Source organism: Leucopleurus acutus (genome assembly GCF_964270905.1).
Source record: "Leucopleurus acutus genome assembly, chromosome: 5".
NCBI lineage: Eukaryota > Metazoa > Chordata > Mammalia > Artiodactyla > Delphinidae > Leucopleurus > Leucopleurus acutus.
The window spans coordinates 113659368-113677005 of record NC_139147.1 but is presented as its reverse complement, the minus strand read 5'-3'; the positions used below and the strand labels follow the sequence as shown (position 1 = coordinate 113677005).

The 17638-nt window shown below is 44.1% G+C and overlaps 1 protein-coding gene across 2 annotated transcripts in view; it reads left to right on the top strand.

Moving 5' to 3' along the window:
* The window catches only part of MED12L (mediator complex subunit 12L), a 326301-nt gene that overhangs the window by 80249 nt on the left and 228414 nt on the right, over positions 1 to 17638 (top strand). For both annotated transcript variants that reach the window (XM_082839059.1, XM_082839058.1), the window contains exons 10-12: positions 112 to 248; positions 12069 to 12200; positions 15012 to 15138. In XM_082839059.1, coding sequence (XP_082695185.1) covers positions 112 to 248; positions 12069 to 12200; positions 15012 to 15138 — 396 coding nt within the window. The remainder of the gene's footprint in view (positions 1 to 111; positions 249 to 12068; positions 12201 to 15011; positions 15139 to 17638) is intronic.

Genomic DNA, 17638 nt, shown 5'->3' with positions numbered 1-17638 from the left:
AGAATGATAATGTCTTAAAATTCCCTTTGTCCCACCTGATGATGACTTTGTACTGTGCTACCCTGGCTTTGTTTGGCCCTTCTTAACTGCGTGCTTAATTTCTGCACCTAGGGGTGACCATTAGTCGGGTTTTGCACACGTTGGAGGTGTTGGATCGACACTGCTTTGACCGAACGGATTCCAGCAATTCAATGGAGACACTTTATCATAAGATTTTCTGGGCGAACCAAAACAAAGATAACCAAGAGGTAGAGTTAATATTTCTTTGCTTCTTTTCACCTTTTATTTTCTTAGCATAGTTTCTTCTCTTTTATTCACTGAATTCTGGCAAAGCCTTTTCTGTGACGTGTAATATCTTAGGAAGGCGTCTACACCCTGAAATCATTCTATTGTTGGACCACAATAACTCACCATTATTAAAATGAACTGTCCGCTGGGCTGGTCCATCTAAGTATATTGGTTGAAAAGATTTTTCTTAGCCCTTTTATCATCACTCCCCATCATTTTAGTTTTAGCAGAATATCCTTCATCTAGTGATTGGATTTTATATAATGGTTTGGTTTTAATTTAAGGGGACTGTGTTCTAATATTTAGCATGTCAGCAGTGAATGAATCCTTGCGGTCACGGTCTTTGAAGAATCTGTAGACAGTTATTTAGACAGGATTCTCCAGAGATACAGAACCAATAGGGGGAAAAATTATATTTATATGTATATATATATATATTATATAAAAGCAAGGGAGAAGTTTATTTATTTTAAGGAATTGGCTCACGTGATTGTAGGGGTTGACAAGTCTGAAATGTGCAGGGTAGGCCAGTAGGCTGGAGACCCAGGGAACCTTTTCTTTCTTTTTTTTTTCTCTTAAGGCCTTCAACTGATTAGATGAGGCCCACCCACATTATGGAGGATAATCTGCTTTACTCAGAGTTTACTGATTTAAACGTTATTCATGTTTTATTAAAAAAAAAAAAAAAAGCCTTCACAGTACCATCTAGACTGGAGTTTGACCAGAAAACTGGGAACCATAGCCTAGCCAAGTTCACACATAAAATTAAGCATCACAGACAATTTTTATTTTATGCTTTCCTAGCAGTGTCTCATTACTGAACTGCTCTATTAAGACAGAATTTTCAGTAATGTTTTCTCAACCTTATTTTGGGAGAAATAAAAATTTTCTCTTCCTTTTACAATGGAAAGCATGTATGGTATATCCAAGTTGTGGAGGCATCAGGAATGCAGAGGTAAGTTTTAACACATGGTACCCATCTTGAAGGAACACTTAATTTAACTTAATTGGTTGAAGTATAGTTGATTTACAATATTAGACTCATGTATACAGTATAGTGATTCAGTATTTTTATGCATTATACTCTATTTAAAGTTATTACAAAATAATGGCTATATTTCCCTGTGCCGTATGAAGGAACACTGTATAGTTAACTGATTATAAATATCTTTGATTTTCATACTCGCCTTTGAGAACGCATAGGTGGAAAGAAGAGATAAAACAACCACCAAAAACCTTTCCTTATCCTACCTTCATGTGAACCTGATGTGAATTTGTTCCAGGCTATTCTTCTTTTTAAAATAATTTGTAAGTCAGCACCTTGCATCTCAAAGATAAGGTTCGAGACCGTTGATGCCAAGTAGGAGGTCAGGATGTTGAGAGTGAGGTACAGACCGAGTGTGTTTTCTAACTCCTTGTGAGTCTCAGTAGAGATGCCTCAGTATCCCTGTAGAGCACACTGATGGTAAGTCTACCTAATTCTCTGCTTACTGAGGCAGGTTAGAGTGTTGCTGTGTCCTTTTGGGACAGAGACCGGAAAGTCTCTCTATTTGTAATAAAGACTTTTTCTTAGCTGAAAGGCCTCAACAGTACTAAGATTTTTTTTTAATGCCTAGAGGTGAGCTGTCTGGAAGGACAGCAGGGACACCTGAAATTCCACGTGTCCTTTGGATCGCTGAGCTCTCTACCCTAGTGCTGAGTCAGGACGGCATGGTTCCCTGGTGGGAGTTTTACCCAAATCCCTAACGTTTGCTTATTCTAGATTAGTGCTACGTGGCTTTCCATTCAGTATAGCGAGAGATGTGGGCTGCTGAGCCCAGGTGGCCGGGAAAGGGGCTGTCCTTTCTGAACAGGGCAGCCTGTCTCGGCTTCTGCTTGGTCTTGTAGACCCGCTGTTGCCTGATCGCCCCGTGTTTTGGGAGAACCTGGATGTGGAGATCTGTATGTAAACTCTCCCAATCTTAAACCACTCTGCCGGCCAAGCCGTATGTCTTGTGGGCCGTGTTTGCTCAGCTGCCTGTCACGTTCCAGCTCCTGCTACGTGTTTTATGCAACACTGACTCAGGTAGCTTCCTGTTCAGTGTCTTAGAACCACTTGTGCTGCGCATGCTAGAGGTGGAGGAGCCCGATACCCACGCGAGGGGGTTACTTTGGGGCCGTGAGGACCTCCTGATTCCAAGCCCTGCCTGAGTCTGTCACGTGTGACCCACAGGCAGGGGTGGTGTTGCCGACCTCACCTCTGGGCGGCAGGGTCGGGAGGTGCCCCCTTCAACTTCCAGAGCCCCCAGACCGCTTCCTTCCGCGCGGCTTCTCCCCTCGTTTGTGTCGGGCTTGGGGGCAGAAGCAGCTGCAGCTGCGTCTTGGGGTGCCCTGAGGACATGGATAGAAGGGAGGGTCAAAAGGAGGCCTTTTCCCTTCTCTCTGTGGTGCCCGAGGAAGCAGACTTTCTCCTGAGTAATGACAAGGCCAAACCAGCTGCAGTGGCCGAAGCTGGTCGGAACAGCGGCAGATATGCATTTGCTCTTCCCCTGCTGTTAAATCCAGCTCCCTGGACAGGTGTGATGAGTTCACGTGGGCGTTTTTGAATGGAGAGTCCAGAACAGGCCTTCTTTCAGCTCTGGTCCGGGCCGGCTCCGCAGCAGTGCGGCTGCAGGCCTCTACCCACAAGGCAGAAGCTCCGTGTCCTTTCTGTCATGGCTGTGCTTTGTTCCGTGTCCCTTCCTGTGAGCCGAGGGCTGCACAGCCCCAGGGCAGCTTCCTCCTGGTCACCGGCACGCCACCAGCCTCCAGGCACCGCGCCAAGGCCCAGCAAGCCCTCGGGAGATGTTTAATTGGTGTTTTTGGGTGCTCATAAAAAGGCTGCTGGGACTGTGGGCAGGAAGCGGCAACCCCTCTGAAAGATTTGGCTGGGAAGGCTCGGGGTGAGGGCCGTGATGAGGTCTGTTCAGTCTGTGGGTTTTACCGGTGGTTCAGGTTCAGACGCACAAGAGGTACGTGCAGCTGCAGGTGGGTGGGCGGCTGACAGGAGAGCTCTCAGCTGGCGAGTCAGCAGGTCAGTGCGTGTATCTGGTGGCATCACGGACAGTTCACTTAGCGTGATGAGTCTCGGTCTCTCCATTCGTAAACTGGGCATTCTGTCTGCTGGTGACGGGAAAATGGCACGAAACCATATGGATGAAACATTTCAATATTTATAGCTTGTAAACGGGTACTCTGTAAACACTAGCTGCTGTCCTTCCTGAGTGATGGATTTAGGGAGACCATGAAAGACAGATGGAAGGAATATGATCCCTTGGGACTTCAGAGAGAGAGAGAGACAGAGAGAGAGACAGAGAGAGACAGAGAGACAGACACAGACAGACAGACAGACACACACACACACACACAACTCTACCCGTTGCACAGTCTGCTTAATCCATGAAGCACAGCCTGGATCTATCAGGCTTTTTACGTCCTCGGATTTTCACGAAGGCTCTGCCCTCAGTGGGGAAGCAGTTGGGTGGGGTTGGCTCGCCCTGGTGAGGTGGCTGAGTACCATGTTGTCAGAGAGATCGCGCTCGTTTCAATGCTTCGGGTGTTTTTGTGGGTTTTTTTGGTTGTTTTTTTTTTTTGCGGTATGCGGGCCTCTCACTGTTGTGGCCTCTCCCGTTGCGGAGCGCAGGCTCAGCGGCCATGGCTCACGGGCCCAGCCGCTCCGCGGTATGTGGGATCTTCCCGGACCGGGGCACGAACCCGTGTCCTCTGCATTGGCAGGCGGACTCTCAACCACTGCGCCACCAGGGAAGCCCCCCCCCCCCTTTTTTTTTAAATGTTGTTTAAGAAAAAGTCACTTTTTAAAACTGGGACTCAAGATAGGAGGGTCAGATGAGGCCAGAAGTCAAGCGAACTAGGAAAACACGCAGGTATGGCTCCCCGTTAAGGTGCCGTGTGCTGAAGTGTTACAACAGTTATCGTGAGTCTTGATCGTGGCCCAGCCGGAGCTTCTTGTGCCTCAGAAGTTACCCGCTTTCCTGCTGGACACCCGAAGGAAGAGCGTTGCTCATCGTTTACAGTTACTGTTTTCTTCTTTCTTAAACTAAATCCATTAGCACGAGGGCAGTTGTATTAATATAGCTGTGGGAGAAAGTGGTGCGTCCAGACACCTAGACTGGGCTGTTATTGAGGGGGGCCAGTAATGAATCCGTTTAGATGGGGGTGGGCCTCTCGGTGTGTTTGTGTGTTGTTTTTCCTTCTTCAGCCTTTTCGTGAGTACTTCTTTGCCGCTAGGCCCTGTTGTTAGAAATTTTCCATGGCTGATGAGACACACGCTTAAAAAAAAAATTTTTTTTTTTTTATTTTTCTATTTTACAGATGAGGAAATCAAGGCTTAGAGAGGTTGAGTAAATCGCCTAAGCTCATACCCGACTCTTTGGTGGGCGAATAGGGATTGGAGTCCTAAATGGTTTCGGAACAACATCCTTGACTAGTACATTCTATTTTTTGTGCTGCTTCTTTCAAAAGTCATTTTATTTTAGGTACCTGTAGCTGAACAAACAAGTGTCAGATGTAACTTTGGAAAAAGGAGGGAAAAACCTTTATAATTGCCGTGAACAGGTTCCACATTGATGTGGGCATACTGATTTGCAGTAATAACCTCTAACTGATTTTTAAAAGTGTGGCAATTTTAATGTAGTATTTACCTTAGAAAATCTTCAAGTTGAGAAATCTGGCCTTTGTAGGATATCACAACCTTGAGGCCAGTTCAGACCAGGATTTGGATCCTGGCTTTGTTGTAGAGTAGCTGGATGGGGCCCCAGACTGGTTACTTACCTCCCTCAGTGTCATTCTCTCTCACTAATAGAATCCACTTCATATGGTGGCATATGGCATGTGGTGGCATATGGTAAACGCCTAGTAAATGCCAATTGTTCTGTTCTTGGCTGGGCAACTTTGGATGTCAAGTGATTTGAACCTAGCACCATGTTTTAGAAATTTATGTTTCCCTTCTTCTCATCTGTATATTTCTTTCATTCGTCGCAAGAGGAAAGCAGTAAAGTTTATTGTACCATACAGTGATGACTTTTGGAAATTAAGTCTAGTGTTTTGATTAGTTTCAGTTTGAGAGACATGGCACTTTTTAGGGACTTGGAGGGATTTACTTTGTGATGCTAATTCATCTCGTAAATGACTGCTGTTATCATGCAGTTATGTATTTCTCAAAACTATTTTCTTTATTCATATTATTATTTAGATGTTGATTTAACTGAGGGATAGCAAATTAATTTTTTGGCCGAGGGCAAATTAATGACAGTTGATTTAAATACTCAGCAGTTGTTTTAATTTTCTTATCTTCCTCCTGTCTTCTCAGAACTTGGAGTTGTTTGTACTATTTTTAACTGCTGCATTAAAGAGAAAAAAAAAGGAAGTCTTTTTTGCTTTCATGGTGCATGTTTTGTTTCTCAGATGTCACAAAGACCTAAAGACTAGCAACATTGATTCTAAGGTTGTGAGACCAGGAAACTGCCCTTTCCCTCATCAAAAATCAGCTGTCTCAAATATCTTTTGGAAATGGACGCATGGAAACATTCATATGTATAAAGATTTTTAAAAAATGAATGCATATTTATATTTAAATAATAAATCTTCTGAGTGTGTGGTTAATAATCTTAGTGGGCTCATTGCCTTATATGGTGATTCTGACTGTTAGAAATACTGTTCCTGACTGTGTACAACAGGCTTACGCTCTGTTAGCAGTTCAGACCAATTGTTACCTTACGCAATTCTTGAAATTCATCCAGATCGCCATAATGTGCTTCAGGTTGCAAACCGTGTGACTTGCTAATACCACTGCTCTATGTATTATCCCATATTATTTATTGGTGCTGTAATATGAATAATGTTTTTGTCCAGATATGACCATTTTGTTTAATGTTGACTAAGAGTGATTAATTACATTTGTAAACATGTCCTTTTAGTCTCAGATTAAAAAGCTATTGTAGAGCTTTATTCAGCATCTGATTTCAAGTCCTTTTTGTTTGCTGTTGCTTACAGTAATGAGTCATTGATTTTTTTCCCCATCCCTTTTATGGTACTGTTTTATAATGTGTATTAAGAAATTTCTTATTTTAAAATAGCAAACAACCTCACCAAGTACCTTCTGAATTTCTGAAGGAAACCTGCTTCTCAGATGTAGTTGCCAGTTATTTTTCCTTCTTCGTTTGTTAAAGAATTGACCCGTGGTTAGTTTCTAGAGGTCATTAGGTTACTGAGCGATTGAATAAGAAATGAATTAGACTTAATCTATTTAAATAGTTTGTGCCCGCCCTCTCCTAGGAAAGAAAAATGTAATAGATCCCCCTTATGATGAGAATCTTGCTTTGCATTTGGAATATCTTTATTATAGATATAGGTAGCACCATTAATGATGATGATTTGCAGTGGAGTTAATAATGGTTTTAGTATTTTGCCACTATGGGTGGGTCCCACGTTCATGAGGCCAGATGACAGTGCTGGTAGTTGAAGGATCTCACTGGTTTTTGAATTTTGGGCCCATCCATCCTCTCTCACTTGTTTTCATTATAGAAGTTATTTCTTCTTGTGATTTCTTTTTTTTTTTTTAACATCTTTATTGGAGTATAATTGCTTTACAATGGTGTGTTAGTTTCGGCTTATAACAAAGTGAATCAGCTATACATATACATATACGTATATATATACATATACATATATATATGCAGCCGAAGCGAGCGCTCTTCTTGTGATTTCTATACACATCGTACATGAATACATTTTTGATATCAAGAAGTCCCTTTCAGCCTGCGACTTGGACCCGCTGTCCCACCCCTCTGCCCAGAAGGGGGGGGGGGCATTTTGGCATGCGTCCCCGCTGTGGAGGCAGATAGCTTAGATTTGACTCTTAGGTCTGTGACCTAGTATCTTTGCGATATTTAACCAGTTATTTAACCTTTGGCCTCAGTTTGCTCAACAATCATAGGATTGTTGTGAAAGCATTAGAGCAGGGCAGACCGTATAACAGACACTTGTTGTATACACAAGCAGGAACCACAGTGCATTTTGGTCTATATCCTTTGCATACTTTCCTGGGCATTTATGTACTTGTATGTGAACACTTAACACCTAGGTTGGGGGACATAAATGGGATTGCTTCCTACAAAATATTCTGCAGGGTTTTTTTGTTTTTGTTTTTTTTCATGACTGCTTAGTATTTTCATCACTTTTTAGTTGTCTGTTTTCTTCTAGTCATGATGTTTTTCAATTCTTTGGGTTGCTGGGAGGGGAAGATCATTTTAGGCACACTGTAGTAATCTTGCCATATCCATTCAAGTATTTATGTTTCTTTCCACTGGCTCAGTCCTTCAGCATGACGCTAAATAAAGGTTTTGTGGCCAGCATCCATCCGTGACTCATTAAGTTAGGAATGGGAACGTTTCTAGTGTTTTATACTTAAGCAACTGTTAGATTAAATCAATTATTTTTCCTTTTTTTTTGGTTTTTTTTTGGTTTTTTTGCGGTACACGGGCCTCTTACTCTTGTGGCCTCTCCTGTTGCGGAGCATAGGCTCCGGACGCGCAGGCTCAGCGGCCATGGCTCACGGGCCCAGCCGCTCCACGGCATGTGGGATCTTCCCAGACCGGGTCACAAACCCGCGTCCCCTGCATCGGCAGGTGGACTCTCAACCGCTGCACCACCAGGGAAGCCCTATTTTTCCTATTTTTAAATGAATAAGTTTATTTATTTATCTATCTATCTTGGGCTGTGTTGGGTCTTCGTTGCTGTGTGCGGGCTTTCTCTAGTTGTGGTGATCGGGGGTTACTCTTCGTTGCGGTGCGCAGGCTTCTCATTGCGGTGGCTTCTCTTGTTGTGGAGCACGGGCTCTACTGAAGCTCTAGGGCTTCAGTAGTTGTGGCATACGGGCTCAGTAGTTGTGGCTCACAGGCTCTAGAGCGCAGGTTCAGTAGTTGTGGCGCACGGGCTTAGTTGCTCCGTGGGCATGTGGGATCTTCCCAGACCAGGGCTCAAACCCGTGTCCCCTGCATTGGCAGGTGGATTCTTAACCACTGCGCCACCAGGGAAGTCCCCTATTTTTCCATATTAAGTAAGTGCATGTGTGTGTCAGGGGAGGGGAACAAATCGTAAATCCCATCCTCACCCCCCCACCATCCACCTTGTTTTTACCTTGGTTTCATGTAACACTGTATTATTGCTTTTACTCTTTGATTAATGATATCTATTGAATCTACTATGTGCCAGGCACTGTGGTAGATACTGAAAATAAAACCATGGAAAAGGCAGATCCCTGCCTTGTACAAGCATCTGATCTAGCAAGTGTCAGAGGAGGAATGAAATCTTTGGTAATTCACTCCTGTGGTTTCATTTTCTGCATGTCAGTTAGATTAGAGGTCTGGGTCATCCCTAGAGAGGTGCAAGTCAGGGCCAGAACAGTGAGGAGCAGTGGTTGGTTGCAGTGGGCTGGGAGGCAGGCTTCCTGGGGTGCATGTGAGCCCCTTGGGAGACTTACATGTAATCATGATGTTCCTTGTGCTTCCACTGATCTTGATTCACCCATTGATGGGAACAACAGAAAAAATTAGGTATCCCGGTCCTGCTACTTTTGACCTCTGTGCCCTGGGCCATCTTACTGAACTTCTGAACCTTAGTTTTCTCACCTGTAAAATGGGAATCACAGCACCTCCTTAAAGTTTGTTGTTGAGATTAGAGATGATGTATGTAAAACACCCAGTTATCTGCTCAGTAAATATTTTTGGTTATTACTACTGCTATCACTGTGGTTGAAGATTTACAGTTGTTAATATTATTATTGCCATGATTACATTTTAATTTCTGTCAGGGCTAGACCCCACATTCCTTTTTTTTTTAAAATTTATTTATTTATGGCTGCGTTGGGTCTTCGTTGCTGCGCGTGGGCTTTCTCTAGTTGTGGCGAGCGGGGGCTACTCTTCGTTGCGGTGAGTGGGCTTCTCATTGCAGTGGCTTCTCTTGTTGTGGAGCGCGGGCTTCAGTAGTTGTGGCTCATGGGCTGTAGAGCGCAGGCTCAGTAGTTGTGGCGCACAGGCTTAGTTGCTCCACGGCATGTGGGATCTTCCCGGACGAGGGCTCGAACCCGTGTCCCCTGCATTGGCAGGCAGATTCTTAACCACTGCGCCACCAGAGAAGCCCGACCCCACATTCTTGACCCCCTAGTTTGGTGCTTTTTCTCTGACCTTAACTTTATGTGTCATGGCTCTCTGTCTCTCTCCTGTTCTTGTTTATCCATTTGCCTGTGTGTAGTTAGAGGCTAGGGGGGTGTGTGCTGTGTATTTTCAACAACTTCTTACTATTTGTCAAAGTACCAGTATGAAAAGCTGTCCGTTGCTGCCCATGAAGACTCCAACTCTGGCTTGTGGTGTTTGGGAAGATGAAGCACTTTTCTTTAATAGTTGAGTGGTGTGTTTCCCTTTCCTAATGGATATTTAAAGCCAGTAGCCATGAAGCTATGTCGTGAAAGATGCATATTACATGGAAATAAATATTACTGCACAAGGGAGAATACTTTGATGCTCTGAGCACCCAGAGTAGAGGCGGAAGAGCAAAGAGAAGCTCGGGGCCATCGTGTACCCTGGGGGAGGGTCAAGATCACCTTCCAGGTTCTTTGAACACAGTGTAGCTCTACTTATTTAGTTCATTTCCCAAGATGTATCTTGTGGCAAGAGTTCCATTAATTAGTTGAGTGATCTTGGGCAAGTTATTTAACATCTCTATGCCTTGGTTTCCTTATTTGTAAAATGAGGATAATCATAATAGCTAGCTCATAGGTAGTGAAGATTAAAAGGAATAATTCTGGAAACACATTGTAGTGTCTGACTGTAAACTGAGTAAACAATAATAAATGTTAATTCTCTATGTTACTAGCACCTGAAAATTTGCCATTGTTATTTCTGTTAATGATTTTGAGAGTGATTAAGCCCATACCAAGTTATTTTTTATTTTAAATTTTCATTAGAGGCGACTGAAAGGTTTACATTTAAGGTCAAGTATTGATACTTCCCATTTTTTGTTTTGTCTGCTTTGGCCAGTTAAAAGTGCTAAGACTTTAGTAATGACTAGAATAAGCAATATATATTGCAGAAAACCTGTTCTGAAAATCGATATTTGATCAGAATAGAAACAATTTCGTTTGGTCAGGGCTAGTTTCTTTATCATCCAAAATATTTTACAAGACTGAGCAGAGAGCAGTGCATGTAATGAGTACCTGATAGAGTGATTTTTTTTTTTTTTTTTTTTTTTTTGCGGTACGCGGGCCTCTCACTGCTGTGGCCTCTCCCATTGCGGAGCCCAGGCTCCGGACGCGCAGGCTCCGCGGCCATGGCTCACGGGCCCAGCCGCTCCGCGGCATGTGGGATCCTCCCGGACCGGGGCACGAACCCGCGTCCCCCGCATCGGCAGGCGGACTCTCAACCACTGCACCACCAGGGGAGCCCTGCTTTCTTTTTAAATGTTATGTTCAACCTTTATACACTGTAATTGAATTATTTCTCTTGGTTTCAAATTAAGAGGCTCAGAGCTCCTTTTGAGATATCTGCCCCAGATAACATTTCTTTAAGTCAGCATGTGTTTAACCGAACCTAGGGCAGGATGGGTAAAAATCTTGGAATAGACTGATTTTCATGATCTGAATTGTCTGCTGGTGTCTGAAAGCTGATCAGGGATTCTTGGATGTCTTCTCAGAGCCCTCACGCCTTCTGAGGTGCTAAAGTGCGTGTGTGTATATGTGTATTTTTTCTGAGAGTGTGCTCCCAGCTATCACAACCTTAATGGAGCTTACGGGGGATTCTAAAATGTTAAGAGCGCCTCACATAGCATATAAATGCCAGTACTGGCACTTGTCTGGTTCTTTTGGCCATAGTGTTTATACAACTGGGCGGATGTTAAAAATGAGCCGTTGATGTTCAGTGTTTGGCACAGCTCCTCTGCGGGGAAAGGGGCGATTGTATAGAGGGACGATCCCCCTGCTTCCTTACACCCCCCTCTCCCCCCACAATTCACTTGGGTCCCTGTGACCTCTGTCTGACTCTTCTGGTCCTCAGTCTGTGGTGCCCATCTCTAGGCCACGGCAGCTACAGCTGATAGTTCTGGTGGCAGTGCTGAGCCCTCCCCAGATCCAGGCTACTGTCCTCTGTCAACTGGGTCTGCTTGTAACTCTTGTTCCTTTCTATGCGTGGCTGTCGCTCTTCATGCTTGTTGTCTCTAAGGCCGTGAGTTTTGATCAGCATCCCGGCCTCCCCTCCAGTGTGTTCCTTCCAGTTCCTCCTTGGACTGGGAGACCCGCTAGCCTGGCTCGTTGGGATTATGTGTTGACTGAGGCGGTGAGTGAGGCCCCAAGGGGCTCAGCAGTGGAGTGAAGTACCTGGGCTTTGTAACAGCTGTCCTTGATATTCGGTGGTCAGTCTCCTTTTCTGTCTCCTTTGAAATTGAGCTCTGGAGGCTCCATGGGGCTGGCTTCTGATCCTGTGTAAGTGAAAGCATATACAAGGAAACTCTTAATTTTCTTGGAATTGTCACAGGTTCAGCTCTTCTAAGTAAGTGATTTCCTTCCTGATGACTGACGTTTTCCTCTTTATACCTCAGTTAAAATAGATTTTGGGACATTTCTAAAACAAATGTAAAACAACGTAAGAAGAAAGCTTCAAACTTCAGATATTCTGTGGCTTGCAGCCTCAGTCTCGTGCATCAGGTGACTGTTTCATGTGACATGGCCGGTACCCATTTCTATTGGTCGTTAGGCTGCCCCCAGCGATGAAGCTGTGGTGACGCTGCTGTGCGAATGGGCCGTGAGCTGTAAGAGATCAGGCAAGCACAGGGCCATGGCTGTGGCAAAGCTCTTGGAGAAGAGGCAAGCGGAGATCGAGGCAGAGGTAGGTTGGGTTTTCCTTCTCCTTGTCGATGCCATTGTTTAAAAATACTGCTTTGGGCAGGATTCTGTTTCTTACTCTCATTATGCTTTTTTTTTTTTTTTTTTTTTTTCCCCTTTTGAAGGGAAAAGGAAGAATATACAAATTCACATAAGGACTCCGTAGTAGGATCCCTCTAAGTCGATGAAGCCAGTAATTTATATTCTGGACTACTTTAAAATAAAGCTTCAATATCTGATTTACAATGGAACTCTCCCTCTGTGAGGTTAAGGCACACACACATACATAGATGCCTGTGCACTGGGTATCATATACATCTGTGTATACGTACACACGGGTAGTGGGTCTAGAAAGACTTTCTTGAGGCAGTCCTGACTGTGAGGTTACAGATGCCAATTTGTGTTCGTTTTCGAGATTGTGTTCTGGCCCCCGGAGAGAGCAATTAAAGCCTCTGGAGTAGATTAGAAGGGAACAAGCAAAGCTAACCTCGCCAGCATTAGCTTTGTTGAAGGAAAGCTTCCAAGCGAGCCTTCCTTTCTGCCTGTGGGGCCTGGCGGGGGCAGCTCTGGAGAAGGCATGTGTGTGATCTGACCAGCCTTGTCACCTCTCCCCTGGACAGCTGTGACCGCAGGGCCTCCTGCCTAGTGTCTCCCTCCCTCCCGTGTTCCCCACCATCCTCCCCCCAGCAGCCAGAGACGCCTTTTCAAAATGGACACAGATCACATTGTCCCCTTACTGAAACTCCCAGCGGTTCCTTCCCGTGACCCACAGAGCCTCACAGGAGCCCCGCACCTGCCCTTCCCACCTCCTCCGGGACCTCCCTCCGCTGGGTGGCACACAGCCCCAGCCCCTCTGGTCTTCGTTGTCCTCACACGCACCATGCCTGTGTTTCTCTTGGGGCCTTTGCTCTTTTTTTTTTTTTTGGGTGGTACGCGGGCCTCCCACTGCTGTGGCCTCTCCCGTTGCGGAGCACAGGCTCTGGACGCGCAGGCTCAGCGGCCATGGCTCACGGGCCCAGCCGCTCCGCGGCACGTGGGATCTTCCCGGACCGGGACATGAACCCGCATCCCCTGCATCGGCAGGCGGACTCTCAACCACTGCGCCACCCGGGAAGCCCGGGGCCTTTGCTCTTGCTGTTCCTCCCGGGTGGCACGCTCGGTGCCCCGCTCTTTGCACGGCCGTTCCTGTTTCCGGAGGTGCCGCTTCCTGTCTAGCATTCCTGGCCCAACATGTGTCACCTCCTCAGGAAGCTCCTCCATCCCCACCTTAGGTACAGGTAACGGCACCCACCCCTTGGCCCCTCTTTCTCAGGCAGCTCTGTTTTACTTTCCTCATTGGCTTCTCAGTTCATGCCTGGTGCCCCCTTATTGCCTTCTTATTTAACGCCTATGAGAGTAAGTTTGGCAACAGGGGCCTTGCTCACCCTGTTCAGGGTTGTGTTACTGATAATACACCTGCTTCCTATGACAGTATTAAAAAATGAAATAGGAAGAATATTTTCATAGACATCTCCTTCTGTTGGGAAAGCACTGTTCTCCAAATACAAAAGGCCATGTCGTTGAAATTGGGGCTTAAGGATATTGATGCTAAGGTGTAAACCACATGGCCCCTTTTACAATGGCCAAATTAGGAAAAGCGTTTCATTGCTTTTCTCCTACGTCTTTATGAATAGAATATATTCTACAGCGAATTGCAATGATTAAACTTCAGTAACTAAAGTCGAATTCCTCAAATTTCATTGCTCCTTCTGGATTGTTTTTATTGTGTCTTCCCCTCCCTGCTTGTGTATCCCAGAACACCACCCACACCCCCACCACTCACACACACACACACACACACACACACGCATAGTCACACACACTAACGCACTCACACACACGCCGCACACACACACACACACACTCACACTCAGAAGAGGTTCACATATAGATGACAGTAATTTTAATAGGTATAAATGTATTCATAGCTAAAAATGTATTCTCTCTGAAATGTTTAAGATAATTGACTTCTATTAATCAATTTGCAAAATTTGACCTTTATAAAGAGAGGATGGATTGAATAAATGATATCTGAATATAATATTTTAATATTAAAATAGATAATGAAAATGGGAAGAATCAAAGGAATATCAAAAAGAATAGAAAATGCGGTTCTGATTGCTTCTAAACTGTTTCTTTACCGGTCTTCCAACAAGTCCTGACCTTAAGAATGTAGAAGTTAAACAGCTTCTCTAGATGTGTTTCATGAACTGTGGAGATTCCAGGACGTTCTGAGAGAGCTTCTTGGTAAAGTGTGATGAGTGAAACAATCTTATTAGAAGAATAATGTTAGTTTTCTCATTTGATACCACACCTCCCCACCATACTCATAAATTCACTGCCTGACAAAAACAAACACAAAAGAATCTAACGCAGTGATACATGCCCAGATACTTCTCGGAGGGAATGCCATTAAACATGAACTATTTAAAAATGAAGACAACCTCAAATTATTTTTAGCAGTTTTGCATAGGGGTAATGAGTAGTTTATTGTACTATATTACACATTCAGCCGATATGCATACTGTGCTGTGCAGAGTGTATCATGCACATGAATAATGTTTTTCACAGGGGTTCTTTGAAATCATTTAAATTGTTCGGGGGCAGTTTCCCTCAACTTTTAGAAATTATATTCACTTATGATGCATGGCCCTCAAATAAATACAGAAATCTCAATGAATTTTGCCTGTTTTATCCAAGAACATAAATGTTAATAAAAAACACATTTCAAACTTGTCCTCTATAATTAACTTTGCCTGTTTATTTTTAATCTTAGAGATGTGGTGAATCAGAGGTCTTAGATGAGAAGGAGTCCATTTCTTCAGCCTCTCTTGCTGGATCTAGTTTGCCTGTTTTCCAGAATGTTCTGCTAAGGTTTTTAGATACACAGGCCCCCTCGTTGTGTAAGTAAAGCTCTTTGCTTTTAGATCTTAACTAAGGGGATTGACCTTTTTTGGAATTGATCAGAAAGGGGAGAAAACCCTCCCCCCTCCCTTATCGGTAATCTTATCAAAAGTTCTTTGTACTGAACATAATGCATCTTTTACCACGCAAAATTCTGTAGCCTATTTTCAGTGGAGACGTTTATGCGATTTTATAATCGGGCAATCTTGAAAGACTTAAAAATTTCCAGAGTTTTAATAGTTAAAACAATAAGTCAGCTCATTCCCTTGTGTTTGGTGGACTCATTTTCCCTTTCTAGATCTTTCTTACCAAAAGAGAGGAGCTAAGGTCTTGTGATGTTTATTATATATATATTGTGATTATGAACTTCCTCTTTTTGCACTGTTTTCTAAATTCCTGATTTTCTAACCTCTGACATTAAAAGGGGGAAAACATAAAACAAAAGTACCTTATAAGCAGGTCTCTGATACAAGGAACTAGTTTGTAAAGCTGGTTGGCTGCTTGCCTACGCTCTCTCGGATGTTCATGTCCTATCATGTTCTTTTTGTGTCTTTATTCCATTGTTGGTGGGGAGACGGGGATTTGGGGAATAAACAACCACCCAGTGGGTTCATACTGTAGGTGGAAACTTTAAAGAAATCATTTGTGTGAGCTAAGTGGACTTGACCTTATTCTGAGGTTTCCATCTGACAAAGGACAGCAGGGAGGGTCTCAGGATAGATGGTGATGGAAAAACAGAAAAATGGCAAAAAGTGACAAATGATAGGAGAGAAAAGAGTGGAAGGTAGAGAAGGGAGCCATCTGTGGAGAAGAGGTAAAGCAGCAAGAAACAGCTCTGCTTCCTGCTCCTGGGAGGAGGGCCTCCTTTAGGGTTGAGTGACACCGGGGGGTGAGGTTCTTTTAGTTACTTGGTGGCTGCTCTAGGCTAGAGGGAGGACAAGAGCCCCAGCCAAGCTGGTGGTCGGAATGTAGGGAGCAGTGATGAGGCCTGGAGAAGGGAGCAGAGAGACGAAAGGACAGGAGAGATTCCGGAGAGGAGAAAACACGTTGTCAGGGATGGACGTCAGCAGCTCTGACTTACCTCGTGTCCTGGGGGAGACAGACGTTTGCCCTTCGCTCCGCTCATCGTGTCCCCATTCCTGTTGCCAAAGAAATTGGGGAAGAACTTCCTCCTCCTATGCCTTGCTCGCTCTGGATCCCACTTACCGCTCTGTCAGAGAAAGCTCTTCTGCTTCTCTGAATCGAGCTTGCCCGTCATTGGCTTTGGAGATGGGCGAGAGCATACATTTAGGCTTAAGGTTTAGGGCACTGAGTGTAGTAGTCCCTGGATCCAGCTGTTGTCTTTATTGGTGTTTGTGAATGTGATGGTACCAGGGACTGAGCTTTGTACGTTTAGTCTCAGTACTTCAGTCATTTTTTAACCTTCTCTCAAAGGTGCAGATACAGTTTTACAGCTGCGATATTAAAAGTCATAATGTGAGTGAAATAGACTGGCTATGAATCTAAAAAGATGGCACAGCTCCATCTTGGGGCCCTTTTTATTCCGTTATCCCTTTTTCTTTTCAGTGGATCCCACTCACGAGTTTTTTTCCAGTACCACCTGAATTATGGTTCTATTGTGAAGTCTCCTTTGAAAAAGTGCAAACCACTCTCCCCCAAAACACGGATACACTCTAGGTAGAACAAACAGTCATGAGTCATGCATCATGAGCAGTTATAATAGTAAAACCAGAGGAAAGCAGTCTAGCCCTGCTTTTTTTTTTCTTCTTACTTGAAATTTTGTGTGTTTGCATGATTACTTAAATCATCGTTCATTTGCCAGGGGCCACTACCTCTAATCTAGAAATGGTGCTCAGAACACTGGATACTATTGATATTTTTCAGTTACAGTGGGACAATCAAAACTGGTGTGCTACAGCAAAGGAAACCATAAACAAGACGAAAAGATAGCCCTCAGAATGGGAGAAAATATTTGCAAACGAAACAACTGACAAAGGATTAATCCCCAAAATATACAAGCAGCTCAATATCAAAGAAACAAACAACCCAATCCAAAAATGGGCAGAAGACCTAAATAGATATTTCTCCAAAGAAGATATACAGACTGCCAACAGACACATGAAAGGATGCTCAGCATCACTAATCATTAGACAAATGCAAATCGAAACCACAATGAGGTATCACCTCACTCCGGTCAGAATGGCCATCATCAAAAAATCTAGAAACAATAAATGCTGGAGAGGGTGTGGAGAAAAGGGAACCAACCCTCTTGCACTGTTGGTGGGAATGTAAATTGATACAGCCACTATGGAGAACAATATGGAGGTTCCTTAAAAAACTAAAAGTAGAACTACCATATGACCCAGCAATCCCACTACTGGGCATATACTCTGAGAAAACCATAATTCAAAAAGAGTCATGTACCACGATGTTCACTGCAGCTCTATTTACAATAGCCAGGACATGGAAGCAACCTAAGTGTCCATCGACAGATGAATG